Raw genomic sequence first — 15,010 nt, forward strand, 5'->3', positions numbered from 1 at the left:
TTTTTTTTACAGAAACAGACTAAAGAAGTGAAAACAATAGAGTTGAGAAGGTACACAGTATTTTTGTTATTGTTTTGTTTTTGACAGTACACAGTATACAATAGTAGCGAAGTAGAGAGAGAGAGAGGTGTAAACAGAGAGTGACAGATACGGACAAACAAACAAACAAAATGTGTTTGTGTTTATATTTTTTTTCAGTTGTAGTTTGTTTACATTTAGTGGTGGTAGATAGCGCAAAACTGGTCTTACGTGAGTCGTGCTGGGTCTTTTCCTCGGAGATCATCAGCGCGGCCCGTTCGATGCCCGAGTTCATACTTTGCGGCTCCAGATTATTTACGCAGTTTAGCATACTCCTGAAATTCGCACACTCTACGATTATGTAATAAGTGAATATTATCAGATTACGGGTAGGTTGGTTGGTGGAGGTTTGTGGAAGTTTGGCTTTTTTTCTGTTTGTTTTTTTTTGTTTGCTCAATTTGGTACACTTTTGTTTTTGGTTTCGAGGCCATTTTGCCACCCTTTTTGGCGGCGGCCATCTTGTCGCGTTTGACCTTTTTTGGGTGAATTTTTTAACAGTTCTTTTTGGATATTTTTGAGGGGTTTGGTTAGTAAATACAATTTGTACAACGTATTGTTTTTGCAGTTTTACAGGTTTTACTCAACACAAGCACAATTACAGTGCGTTTCGGCAACCCCACACGAAAGGTTTTCCGGTGTGTTTTGTGTTGTGTTGTCAAACAGGTGTGTGCTTGTTTGTGTGTGTTCTGTGTATGTGTCTCTTTGTTATGCGAGTGTGTGATGATGTGGTGGAGGTGCAGTTTCGTGGACTTAAGGTGCCACTTAAGGTGTTGTTGAACGCGTTCGTGAACTTTGTGTTTTCCCGAACGGGAAGGTGGGAAATGAAGCGATAATTGCCTGTGCGTGTGAGGTGGTCATTTTCCGGTATTTGATTGGAAATGTTGTGTATTGTGTGCGGCGCGGCTAGGTGAGAGAAAACAAGCGCGCACGTGTGTGTGTGTGTGTTTTTGTTTGTGTGTGAGCAGGGATGTGAGCATTGCGATAAGGTTCGTTGTTGTTATTAGGCGTTGAGAGGTTTAAGTTTCCTGGTGGATTATTATTATATTTACAATTATTGTCTGCTCGGGAAGGCTGTTGTGGGGGTGCATGTAAGGGTGTGTGCGTGTATGTTAATGAATTAGTGTGCTAGTGGTTGTTGCTACAGTCTATTTGGCGCGAAGTGGTTAAAGGTTAAATATTTGCGTGTTTTAGGTTAGGTTAATGAGCAGCAGTCATGGTACTATGGTTTAGGCTATGTTTGAGTTTGGTTTGAAAACTGAGAAGCAATGAGGCATTTTCACAGGAACTTATCAAATGAATATTTATGCGGTGCAGGGACAATGTGGGATTGTGAAAAGCGTTGTAATCAATTAGAATGTTTTTTTCTGTTACTTTCCAAATTTTCACATGATTTTTTTGAATAGATTTATTGCTTTTTGCTTTCAAAGATTCAGTGACTCTTTGTTAAGCTTATATAAATATGTTATAGTAGGGGGAGTTCTTTTCTAGCAAGTTGTGTGAAATCCACTGATCATCGCAAATTGGTAGATAACATATAAATTAGCCCGGATCAAATAAAAAAAAAGTTGCTCAGTTCTACATTTGTATGAGATTGCACGAAAGAGTACACAAAATGGGGCCAAGCCCCAAGCACATTTGTTTGTAAACTGGCTTGCCGGGAGTACGAACAAATTAAAATGGGAATTTACCCGTAAAACTTGAGCATTAGGGTAAATTGCTTTGTACAGCAATTGATTGCTCAAAACAGACCATTTCACTCGTGAGCACAAATCGAACGCGACGCAAAACTGCTCTGATGCATTCCTACTGTTTGTCACTTCAACACCAATCGCTACTGAAAACTCTCTCTTTTGCTCTCCCTCTCACTCCAATCAGGTAGTACAGCGAATGGCTCAGATAGACCGATTGCGCTTTGTCGCTCAAAGCTGACTCAAAATAGTCTGCGATCGGCTTTGCTTTGAGCATTTAATTGCTTAAAAATTTTGACATTTTGTTGTTTACACAACATCAAAGACACATTTGAGAGCAATTTTGACCATGCCAAATTCAAATTGACGGTAAAATGTGATAGGGCAAGCCAAAAGAGCGACGCGCTGGTATTATGTTAGATTCTCTCCTCTCTGAGCATATTCTTTTGTGACTCGGGTCGACGGACGGAGTAGGCAAAGAAATTCACGTATCGCTGGGCATCTAGCGAGTCGTGTTCGCTCGCGAATGGTTGCGCGCTCCATTCGGCAATGAAAATGATTTCTGATTTTAGAACCGAAAATCAGAACCCTTCACAGAAAAAAAAATCATGGTAATATTACATCTGGGAAGGGGAACATCTTTTATGTCAGAAAAAAGGTGTAATTTTACCTCTGGAAATGTGTAATTTTACCACTTTTCTGTTGTAATGTTACTTTTTCAGTCTAAATTGAGGTAAAATTACATCATAAAAGAGGTAATATTCAACCTTCAAAAATTAAAGCTTCCAAATTTACATTATTTTTTTCTGTGTTGTTTTTACCCATAGCATAAGAATGATGAAAATTCATATTTTGAGAAATAGTAGACACTTTTAAAAAGTAGTAAAATATTTTAAAAAAGAACTAATTTAGCTATCTTTTGAGAAAATTTTTCTCAAAATTTCTTATGATCAATATTATTTTTGAGGAAAACACAAGATATTTAGGAATTTAGTAGCCTTTCAAATAAATAAATAACAAATTTTTTTTTTCAAATATTTGATTAGTTGTTTGTGATTAAAAATTGCCCTTTAAAGCATTAGTCATGCATTTTACTGACAATTATTTTTTGAAAAATCGTATTAAAATTGTAATGCTACAAAATATTTTTTAAATGATACTTTATTTATATTCTGATAACCCATGAGCTGATCTTTCATCGATAATCATATTCGCATGAAAACATAGACGAGAGAGGGACGTAAGATCCACTCTACTTCCAAGCGTGAGATAATAGAAGATTAAGCGAAGGCTAGCAAATCAACTTATTTTAAATTAATTAGAAATCCTGTAAACAAATCCGGCAACTCTTTTATCGATATTGTGAATATAAAAATGCTTATTAAATCGTTTTTGTGATTTTGGAAACCTTTGACTGTTTACAAATTCTACTATAAGGATTTCCGTGCAAGACGAATATCAGATATATATAACTTACTCATTGATGTTCTTTTGAGAGTTTGGAAGCAAATTTTTGTAATTATATTTTTATATAGCCTTTTGTCGATGGTTAAAAGTGGCTTGTGTCAACGACCTTTTTGGTCAAAAAATAATTAATGATGACTTTGTGTCAAAATAAAAAAAAAACAAACCCTAAAAAATGTTTTAAACCGACTTTGGACATTCACTTCCGTTTTCCGGATATTGCGGACTTGCGACAACGATCTCAGTAAAATAGTCGTATCTTGTGACACAAATTGTTGGAAAATTATTTTGTTAAACAAAAATAAGGTTATAACTTTTTTTTTTTAAATTTACCGGTTAAGTTAGTTAAACTATTGATTTAAGCTTATTGTAGTTTGTATGGAAATTCTATGGAATTCTAAAATCCTTGTGCATGCTATTCAGGTTTGTGTTTGGCGTACCGTAAACTGGGGTGACTTTGATAGCCCAGGTGACTTTGATGGGTTTTTCAAATGACCGTCAAATTTATATCTAAACATTTTTGAGCATTTTGATTATGTAAGCATTAAATGATAGCTTATTATCGAACATATATGCAGAAATGTGACTGTTACATTGGATGTATCAAAATAAGTGGCCGAATCAAATTTCTATCAATGTCACCCCGGGCTATCAAAGTCACCCCATTTTACGGTAACCAAAATAACGTCATGATTCGAATTCCCGGATGCTTCGAAACCCGGACACTTCATCATTATTTATCAATTATTTGGATATAAGTTCGCATTATTAATGTCAAAACTGTGTTATTTGATGAATTCCAACATCAACTTTCATTTAAAGTTTGTTTGAACGCTGTAGTTAATGCCAAAACCATTAAATACAATACAATTATAAGTTTACCAAAAATGCGAAACATTTCACTTGAAATATTTCATAGGCGTTCGAAGCACCGGGAAGGCAAAGCAGAAATTTATGGTTTCAATTTCCTTAAATTCTAGCAAATTTTTACATAAACTATCGATTGTTTTGATGTTAACAGCTTATTTGAGACTTAAAAAATGCCATTCACTAACATTTCAGTCCAAATTTGTGCGATTCATAAGTAAATTCGAGTGTCCGGAATTCGAAGCAAAAGTGTCCGGATTTCGAATCCGCTTTTATCATTGACCGGAATTCGAAGCACAACAAGTCATTTTAATTTTAAAACTCTGATGAAAAATTGTTAAAAAAAGACATATTTTGCATGCGTTTTCTTGAAACTGACTGTTTATACTGCATCCTGATGATATTTCTACATTTCCAACTTATTACATGATTTTTTGCCAGCTATAACAAAAAAGATAAGCTACTAAGTGTCCAGATTTCGAATCATGACGTTAGTAGAAACTTGAATCGTTTGTTAAGCGATGGTATACGAACCAGTTGCTCAAAGAAGTATGACTCCATCATTCATTGTTTTGATAATATTTAACTTCAAAGTCAAACATTAAAAATTGATTTTCTCGAAATGTAGTAAATCACTGGTGTTTCTCAACCTTTTTCGATCAATTCCCCCCTTGGCTTATTTTCATTAAGTTCATTCCCCCCTCTCCCCCCTTGAAATTTCAACAAATTTCTTTCATTGTACAAATGCCATAGATTTGGCTTTATTGTTCGTAGAATGATTACATTTTTGTCATCATAATTTGTTTCTATATGTTAGTAACAATTTAGCAATACTTATAGCATTTTTTGTTAACTGCTCATATTTTATGTAATTCCATTTGATATTTGTTCACTAATAATTTCAGACTGTTTCTGCATGCAGCAAATGCAAATATCCATTATTTTTCTAACTTCTATCAAGGCTTTAAAACAGCAAAAACTACGAGAAATTTATGTAGATAATTTTATCAAAAAGCAAAAGCGAATGAATGTTCAAGTGCTTGCTCCGGTTTAAAAGAATTCAAACTTGATTTATTTTTTAAAGAATTGTTATTGTTTAAAAAACTGAAGCTATTAGCTCAAATAATCAATGATAATCAAAAATAAGAATATAAAAATCTGGCATAAAGATAGAACACCTCATGGTAGAAACAATCTTAAACTCGAGAAAAATTGCATGGATGTGAAAATTCATATGAATTCTTTTTCTTTTTTAATGCAACTCATTCTTGAAAACATTAAAACTATTTTTTTCAACAGCTCATGTTTCAAACATGAAAAAACCCATTTTTTACTTACCGGATCATGTTTGAGAGGATGCAAAAACTCACATTTTTGTAAATTTTAAAACCATTTGATTTTCAAAAATTTAGTTATTTAGTTATATTAATAATCTAAAAACAATTCGATTTTCTTTGCAATTCGAAAAATCTTCCCATTTTTTTTAAATTAATTTTAGTTTTTGTTAACATCTTCATTCCCCCTCAAGAATGGCTAAATTCCCCCCAAGGGGGAATTCCGCACCGGTTGAGAAACACTGTACTAAATGGTCATTGTCACAGGATAGCACACAAGCGACGATTGAAAGTAATTCTATCGCTGAATATAATTTTCTTCTTCAATTTTATCAGATAAGTTTTTTTCTACATTTCTTTGTCATTTATAAAATAAAGTACACATTTAAAACTATGAAAATCGTTAGATTATTTTTAACCAGACTTTTGATACTTTCAGTAGCAATACATTTTTCCTGAAAGTTGTTCTAAACATGAAGGTTTGGAACCTCCCCTCGAACACTAGCTCTAGTTTCGAAGCCTTCATCTCTTTTGAAGCAGGTGTTACCCCCAAAGTGCCCAGGTTATAATATCTCAAGTGTGAGACGCGTGACCTGCAACACTGGGTCATAATTTTCCCCGGGCTCTACCCGTTTGTGTGTGAGTGTGTGCTCAGCTGAAGCTTGCGTGGGTTAAAAGCATAATATTTGTACCGTGGTCAGAGACAAACAGATCTGAAACTCGCATTGAATTTTGTTGTTATTGATGATGAATCGCAAAGAGTCGCCATTGAAAAAGTTGATTTCAGCTTGTCTGTGCTCAAGCTGGAGGGTGGAGGAAACTCCATCGCGAGAAGCTCGCGCGTGGACAAACTTTTAGTCAAATATTGGCAAAGTTTACTCTGGCGGGACTCGCCGAAGATTGGATGGAACCAGGTTAGGTTTTTGCTAAAAGTTCGAAGCATCTGCTGCGGGTGGAAAATGTTAGGGGACCACGCAGGGGAAATTTTTCGGAAATGATGGTTTGAAGAGGTGAGGGGGGGGGGATTGTGGCGTGTACGCGTGAGCGATTATTTGGGAAATTATTTTTGAAGAAGCGAAAATAAATTACGAGTTGAGTGTGTTCTTTTAGAGAGGGGTAATAGAGAGCGGTAGATGCCGGGAAATCGGAAGGGGAAAAGTAATTTAAGGTGTTTTAGCTTAGCGTATGGTAGCAGATGGCTGAAAAGGCCGGGAAATTTATACGCTGAAAGTTTGATACAGTTTGGTGAAGGGATAATAAATAAAAACAGAAAACTCATGATAAAGAAAGTATTTATTACTCTTACTGTGAGAAATAATGAACGATACAACTAATATCGAAATCAAAAGTCCTACAAACTAGTTTACATCTGAATATACTGAGAAGAAACAAATAAACGATAAGTGGCACCGCAGGAAATCTCAAATCGACACTATTTGGGTTCGATTTTGGCGACGGCAGTGTTGCCAGCCGTGTCAATCGAGCTGTTCGAGTTACGCATCGGCATCGTGTTTGCCGTATCAACTGTGTCGCGGCTAACATTGTCGTCGCTGAAATGGTTTCGATTGTGTGTTTTAAAGTTAACATAAGAAAAATAAACTTAAAAAGAGATGTTAGTGAGATGTTAGTAAAGAGTTAGTATGGGAACAACGTACAAGCTTCAAACGGTCGATCTTCAAAATTCCAAACTTAAGTGAATGTTGTGGAAACTGTAAAATCACTCTGTACACTTCTACAGTAATTTGGTAGTGCACGATTCGGAAAGTGCATTAAACTTCCAATTCGAATTAACGTTCAAAAGTGTGCACTTGAGAGTGAAAGGGCAAAAGCAAATGCCGAGCTTTAGCAAAACGGAACTTGAAACTTTCAAATTAAATAAATTATAACAAAAACAAAAACATAATAATAAAACTCAAGGACAAGTTGGGGAAGAACTGATAAAGACCAAAAAGAATCGTAAACTATTTACCTTTACCTTTACCAAAACATTGCGCGAAGAGCTTGCCGGGGATGGCAAACAATCGACGGCATGTCCTGGAGTGTGTGTGTTTGGGTGTGGTTGTGGTATTATCGTAAGGTTCGTGGACATTTATGGTTTTGATTCGAGTCGGAGGAAAAATTGTCGAAATATCAGTTAAAGTTGAGACATTTAAAAAAAAAAACGTAAAGGCCTATTTTGAAACTTGGAAAAGGGTGTGAACAAATTTTGGGTTGTGATTTGTGAGTTTATGTTAAAGTGAATGCTTTTTATGAACTATGCAAATGTGGTTAAATTCAACTTGAGGATACCAGACGCACTACTCACTCATACAAATTAATTTTAATTAAATAGTTGTAATATTTGTTGCATTCAGTTTTGCATTTTCCAGAAAAATACAGGTACAATAAACAATTCCCGAATTCGACTTTTTTTTTTATCATAAATAATCTTTTTCATAAATGTTTTAAAAATTGATAAGTAAAGCCACAGCAAATTTAATTTCAATCCTTTCCCCTCCATTTGATTTTTTTTCCATCACTAAGGGGCAAAATATATAATAATTTAAAATTTATTTGGAAAAACTTGTAAAATCAATTGTAAACTATTTAGAATACATTGTATTAAGTTTATATTACAAATTTTAAATTTTGGTTCCAAGAATCGCAAAAAGACAGATTTTTTTTCATAAATTCATTACTATTTTACAAAATTGAGTCAGTACCTTTACTGCAATAATGTATACAGCATATTGTGATACTTTTTGCTTTAAAACTTTAAAAATTGAATCAACAAATAAAATTGAGTTCTTTTTTCAACAGAACGCCAATCCCCAAATGAATTATACCACCGAAGAAATGTTTATTGTTGTTGGTTTACTGAAATTATAGAGATTCACCCTTTTTATCTGAATTTTGAAATATTTTTTTTTAGAATTTGAAGATTTATTTTGAAATCATGAGGTTTTGAAATTTTAGATTTTCAAGATTTCAATAAGAAGGGTGAATCTCTATAATTTTAATTATTCCTTCAAATTTTAACCCTTTATCTCTGAATCTTCAAATCTTCAAATCTTCAAATCTCGATTAAAACCCTTAAGGGATAGGTTGTTTTGAAAATTTAATCTAGAAATCTTCAAATCTTCAAATCTTCAAATCTTCAAATCTTCAAATCTTCAAATCTTCAAATCTTTAAATCTTCAAATCTTCAAATCTTCAAATCTTCAAATCTTCAAATCTTCAAATCTTCAAATCTTCAAATCTTCAAATCTTCAAATCTTCAAATCTTCAAATCTTAAAATCTTCAAATCTTCAAATCTTCAAATTTTTAATTCTTCAAATCTTCAAATCTTTATAACTTATGTTTTTAAATCTTCAATTCTTCATTATTTTAAAATAAAAAAATCAAATATTCAAAACTTGATTATCCGAAACCCTCGGGAAAATTTTAACTTCGGATAATCGAATCACGATAAAAAAAAAATTTCCCTGTATTATTTTTGATTGTCGAGCTTAAGTATGAACCCTAAACTACTCTAAATGATTTATAATTACGGCGGCCAAAATAGCGTTGGAAAATGCATTTGTTGACAGGCAATCAACTATTCAAATTTGTCTTAAATGCAGTTCGCAGAATTCTAGTTTGATGATGTTGATAACAATAAACATAACTGGGAAATGGTTCATTCTGGTGATTGGAATTCTAGGGAAAAAAAGATTCATAGAAGTCTATGCAATAATTAAAAATCGATAATTTTGTGAAATATTTTTGTATAAAATTATAATTATTTTATCTTAGATCATAAGTAAAATTTTCAAAAAAAAAAAAATAATCTAAAATTGTCTTAAAACTCGATAAATATGCAATTTGAGAATGTCTCAATTTGAATAGAAATAAGTGCAAAAACACTATTGTTTTCATTAAAAAATTATGAATGATGCTAAAAATAAAAACATTAAATAATAATTTAGGCTTAGTGATTTTTCAAGCTCAAAAATAGCAAATTTCACGGGGACCTAAATTTCAAAACACAAAATTTCACGGAAATTTCGCGGAATGTGAAAAATATTAAAATAACTATGAAAATCTTTTGTAAAACTTTTACAAAAAATATGTTTACCAATTTCAAAAATATCCACTTGGTTTATGGATGGGCTCTATATATATTTTGAATCCAAAATGTGGGGCATGCGTATTAAATGATTGAGCTGCTTTTTTAATGTTCGACTAATAACAGTTTTCGCTGATTTGCTACTATTTTATCTTTTTACATTTTATTGAACTTAACCAAATTAAACAAAACAGTCTAACAATTAAAATAAGTTTTTAGCGACATTTTGCCCAGTAAAAATATTTTTAAACTTTTTAAAAACTAAATTAAAAATATACAAAAGACAAAATAATTTAATCTGTAAAGAAACCTTCAAAATGTTATTCAAAATCAGAACAGATTTTTTTATTTAACTTCCACGGGAACCATCCATCCAAATAATCAAATATCGTGAAAATTAAACAGGACTCAGAAAAAATCTAAAATGTTCTTAAAATGTGACTTTAAAGGTAGAAAAAACTATTTATTTAATTTTGAATTAACCAAGCTTGAATCTTAAAATTTCTTTTAAAATTTTATCTTTCGAATTTAAAATTAAATAATAGCTAAATTGATATTACGTCGAAAGAGAATATTTTTTAATTCAGTTAGTTTTTTAAGAAAAATTGATAAACTATTATCAAGAGTATCAAGAAAATAGCAATCTATTTTCTTGATATTTTTCTTGACCCTGATGAAATTAAATTTTTTAATCTATTTTTGTTTTGCTCCTCCGATTATATCTTTGACCGGAGGAAAAGGGAAAGACGACTATTTTCACTGAAGGTTTCTTTTACTTGAATGTTTGCTTTTAATTGATTTCTAAAAATAAATCAATACAATTACATTTTATTCTTAAAAAAATTAATATTGGTAGAAAAAGTAAAAAAATTAAAAAAAGAATTCCTAAAATATGTTTTTTCTTCGACTGATTTTTGTTAACATTTATCTAAGTATTCGCAATTCAATTCTTATTAAATGTTGTTGTAGTAGATGTATGTTTTGAAAACTAATAAAATTTTCTTAAAAAGACTTTATGAATGAAATATTTATTATGTTGTTATTTGAAAAGAATTGATTTGAGAAAATTGATTAATTTCACGGGATTTCACGGAAATCTTCTAATCTCACGAATTTCACGCTGTCCGCGAAATCGTGAAAATTCACTGACCCTGTTAATAATCTTTGTAAAAACATCTGTGCAAAACGGGTCTAAATCTATAAAATTTGTGTTTTTACCATTATACAATGAAAATCAATTACATAAATCCCACTCATTCAACTTTCATTCATTGTTCACAGCATTCAAAATTTATAGGTTCATGACAAGCCATTCTTCGCTGACAAAAAAAAATGACGAGCACTATTTTGTTAGTGTTTCTTCCTCAATAAAACCATCAATGTAAGGAATGCTCTAAATGGAGTTAAACCATCTAATAGTCTAAGGAGCTAAATTATTGTTGCATGATTTGCTTAGCTGGTGCAGTAGGCAAAAATAAAGTTTTGAAATAAGGTGAGTAATCAAAGGCACATAAGAAAACACGAGCTGATATGTACGCGAATAATTGAGAAACTGTTATAAATTCATCCATTAATTGGCTTCCAATGTCCAAACAATTATGACGATGAGAAGGAGCAGGAGAGTTGTGTGTGTGTTGCGTTGCGCGCATAATCTGATAATATTTGCTTCATATAATTGGCCGTGATAGGTGGATCCTGTTTTATTTTTTATTTAAATAATTTTTATTTGGCCATGTTTTCAAATGATCCGGATGAGGAAGGATCGTGCTGTGAATGTTTGTGAGTGTGCTCGTTTTGGGAAATGATGAGGTGGGGGTGTGAGTTTCCAATTCAATGTTGATAAGTTTAATTGCCACACATTGTAGCGGCACTCTTTGACCGGATGAAATGTTCCGCTTTTGTGTGAATGTGCTCCGCAATCAATATGGTTTGAATGTGTGTTTTTAATTGAAAAATAAGCTCGAAAATGGAGCAAATAATTAGCGCGTTTGTGTGTGTGTGCATTGGGAACTTAATTAACGCTCTTATTTGGTGAAAGTAATGAAAATTAAATTGCTTTCGGAAGCGTCGAATATAAATAAAAGTCGTGCAAATTTTTAAATTCTTTGAAAAACGAAATTAATTTAAAAAAAAAGCTTTGAGAAAGAAACAAAAACTTTCTAATTAAGAAAGTGCATGTGGGCAGCGCGGTTCGATAAAAGTTTCCAATTTAAAATTTTTAAAAAGTGGGAAATAGGACGGATGGATTGGGGGGAAAGGACAAACTTTTCAACATGAAGTTGTTAACTATGGTTTTGTTCAAACAGCCAGTAGCGTCTTGTGTTTATTTTTTTGTTGTTTTTGGATACTTTGGGACGGGGAATCGTTGGAATGAGAGGGGGATGGAGGGTGGAGGGGGCACAAACACACACGCCTGGGAGTGAACAAAAACTTACCCGTACAGTCTACTTTCACGAAGGTTTCTATAAATTAAGGGTGGGAAGAAATTAAAGTTACAGAGTTGGTCAAGAAAGTATAAAATAGCTTGTATATTTCGAGTCGAATTAAAGATGCGGAAGTTGTTTCTTTAAGTTTGACCGGAGGCTGAGTGGAAAGTTTTCGGGGGATTTCATGTCTTGGTTTTGTTTTGAGGGTTGTGTATTTTTTGGATTTTTGTTTGACTTTGCCATTAGTGTTTTGTGGAGCAGAAAGGGGCAAGTTTATAACTAGTTCGGAGAAGTTGCATCCCGTGGTTCTCTGCTGCCATTTTTTCCATTCTATGGGAATCCGAGTAAAAAAACGTTAACAATACTTAATGAGTTTTTCGACATTCATTTTCATTTTTCAGCAAACCAGGTGAGGAATATGATTATTTAAATAAGTTCCTTGCACCAAAGCTTTGACCGATTTAAAATTCCACAAATATTACAAATTTTGGAAGTTATTATTTTATTGATCCAAATTTTAATATAGTAATTAATTTCATCAACTTAGTCTTACAGAATATTGCCTTTGTGCTAAATTGAGTTAAGGACGCCGTTTTGTGTTGCGTTCAATGCCTCACTTTTTGACCTTCACAAATCTTCAACACTCGATTTCAGTCGAAACCGTTTCGTCACTATTGAACGCATGTCTACTGTTTACATTTCTGATTATAACTCAGGACTCCGGCTTCAAAATTCGACCATATTTCGGGACAATTCACAAAACCGTCAAACTTGACTTTCAATTTATCTTAGTACAAAAAGGTTCGACATTCAGGAGCGTTTCCAGGCGTACTCAAAATTTACGTACAGTGTTGCCAGATATGAAAATTTAAAATGCATTTTAAACTCTAAGGACGAGCACATACGGAGAGTCTGAAAATTGCATTCGATTTATGAGAGTTTTTTTACATACAATTTAATGAAAACCTCAGGGTAAATTGAATATTTCTTGACTTTTTTTATTAGGTCCTATAAACATATGAAAGACAATAGGTTATAGGACTTAAAAAAAAACTCTGGATTTCTTGAGATATCACGTTTTTAAGTTGGAAGTCTTGTATTGCTCAAGAAACGTTTTACTTGTTCATCAATTTTCTAAAATATATTGAATGTGTTCTACACAGTTGGCGTTCAAATTAAAAAAAAAAATTTAGATACGGTTACGAAAACAATTAATTGTCCCAATTTAATTAATAAACAGTATTAAGATCAACGTTTTTCTTAGAAAGCTTCACATAAAAAATGAAAGATTTTTTAAGGAACAAATTTTTATGGTCTCAAGACTTGGATTGTTTTTTTTTGGGACAGAAATTTAATTTGAGACAATTAATTATTTTCATTGCGTTGCAATGCAATGAAAACTTAAAAAAAAAACTCAAAATTATTTTTGTTACAGTATGAGTATCGAATGATCAGGATTTTTATAAATTTTATAATTTGGGTATCGAATGATTGGAAATTTTACACACATTTCAACAATTATGACACAACTTTGAAAATACAAAAAGATCACAAAGCAACGTATTTTCAAAAAACTACTAAAAAAATAGGTTCTGAATTATTGAGAGTAAGGCCGTTGCAAATATTTTTCAAAGTTTATGTCGCCGCCCCCCTTCAAAATCGGTTTGAAAAATCAGGGGGCAAAAAATTTTTTTTTTCAAAAAACTTTAAAATTTTAAAGGAAATATAAGTCTAACCAACCGAAAACAATTAGAAATGCATTTTTCTGTGTTTAAAATCATATTTAGCATGTCTGGGATCGATCAAAAATATTTTAAATTTTTGTGGAATTCCAATGTACAGTACCTCAAAAAGTTTTTTTTTCTGCAAAAAAAAAATCTCTTCAATACTTGGATATTTTGAAATCTAATGATTGCAAAACAACAGGGCAGGTGTAAAATGCACTTCAAAACACTTTTCTCCCCCCCCCCCCCTTGACCCCGACCAGAGTCGAGGGACATAAACTTCAAAAAATATTTGCAACGGCCTAATTCAAAAGTAATAATATTTATAAAAAAAAAAACTAAAAATATGACTTTTTAACAGCGTGCGATATTTTGTCATAAATATCGATGATTTTTCATTAAATACTCCAAATTTTCACAAAACTACGTATTTTCGAAAAATATTATAAAAAAATTATTTAATAATATGGGTATCAAATGAATTTTACACACTTTCAACAGTTATGGCACAATTTTTGAAAATAGCAAAAAAAAAATCACAAAACTACGTATTTTTGAGAAAAAGATACTAAAATTTTCGGTTTCAAATGATCGAGAGTTATGCATTGCGTTGCGTATAAAATTTTCGATATTTTGCCATAAATTTCGAGGATTTTTTTTAAATATTATTTTTTTTACAAATTTACCTTTTTTTGGATAATACTCAAATTTTTTAAATTTTTTAACAGGGTATCGAATGATTGGAAATTTTACACACTTTTCAACATTTATGACACAATTTTTGAAAATAGCAAAAATTCAAAAAATTCTGTTTTGAAAAAAATATTAAAAATTTCGGTTTCAATTGATTGAGAGTTATACATACATTTCAAAAGTAACAATATTTTTTTGTGAAATACTCTACATTTTCTCAAAACTATGTACCATTGAAAAAAAAAACCTAAAAATATGAGTTTTTAACAGTATGCGTATACATTACCGAGGTTTTGTCATACATTTCGATGATTATTTTTTAAACACGCAATATTTTCACAAATCTACGTATTGTAGAAAAAATACAAAAAATAGGTGTTTTAAGTATGGGTATACGATAACGATAGGAAAGTTTCACAACGTTCGATAGTTACAAATCTTTTTTGAGAATTCTCAAAATTTACACAAAACTACTTATCAAAAAAAAAAAAAAACATTCAAAATGTCAGTTTTTTTACAATAAGGGGAATGAATATTAAAATAAACCGGCTCCGTGGCTTAATGGTTGCGGCTTCTGCCTCGAAAGCAGAAGGTTCAGGGATCAAATCCCGGTCGGTTCCCTTGAAATTTGGAATCAGGAATTAAACT

At 32.0% G+C, this 15,010-nt stretch overlaps 1 protein-coding gene across 29 annotated transcripts in view; it reads right to left on the reverse strand.

The window, feature by feature from the left end:
* LOC6037170 (glucose transporter type 1) overlaps positions 1-15,010 on the reverse strand; it is a 431,006-nt gene that overhangs the window by 15,252 nt on the left and 400,744 nt on the right. For 16 of the 29 annotated variants that reach the window (XR_005278309.1, XM_038261502.1, XM_038261510.1 and 13 more), the window contains 2 exons: positions 11,955-11,981; positions 250-353 (listed from right to left, as the gene is read on the reverse strand). Coding sequence is in view for 23 of the 29 variants with exons in the window: in XM_038261502.1 (XP_038117430.1) it covers positions 250-353; positions 11,955-11,981 (131 nt within the window). In the remaining 6 variants the exon portion in view is untranslated. Of the gene's footprint in view, positions 1-249; positions 370-6,706; positions 6,982-7,400; positions 7,466-11,954; positions 11,982-15,010 lie in introns of those variants that run through there. The other 13 variants (XM_038261504.1, XM_038261498.1, XM_038261503.1 and 10 more) reach the window with 6 other exon arrangements.

This window comes from Culex quinquefasciatus, chromosome 3, assembly GCF_015732765.1.
Source record: "Culex quinquefasciatus strain JHB chromosome 3, VPISU_Cqui_1.0_pri_paternal, whole genome shotgun sequence".
NCBI lineage: Eukaryota > Metazoa > Arthropoda > Insecta > Diptera > Culicidae > Culex > Culex quinquefasciatus.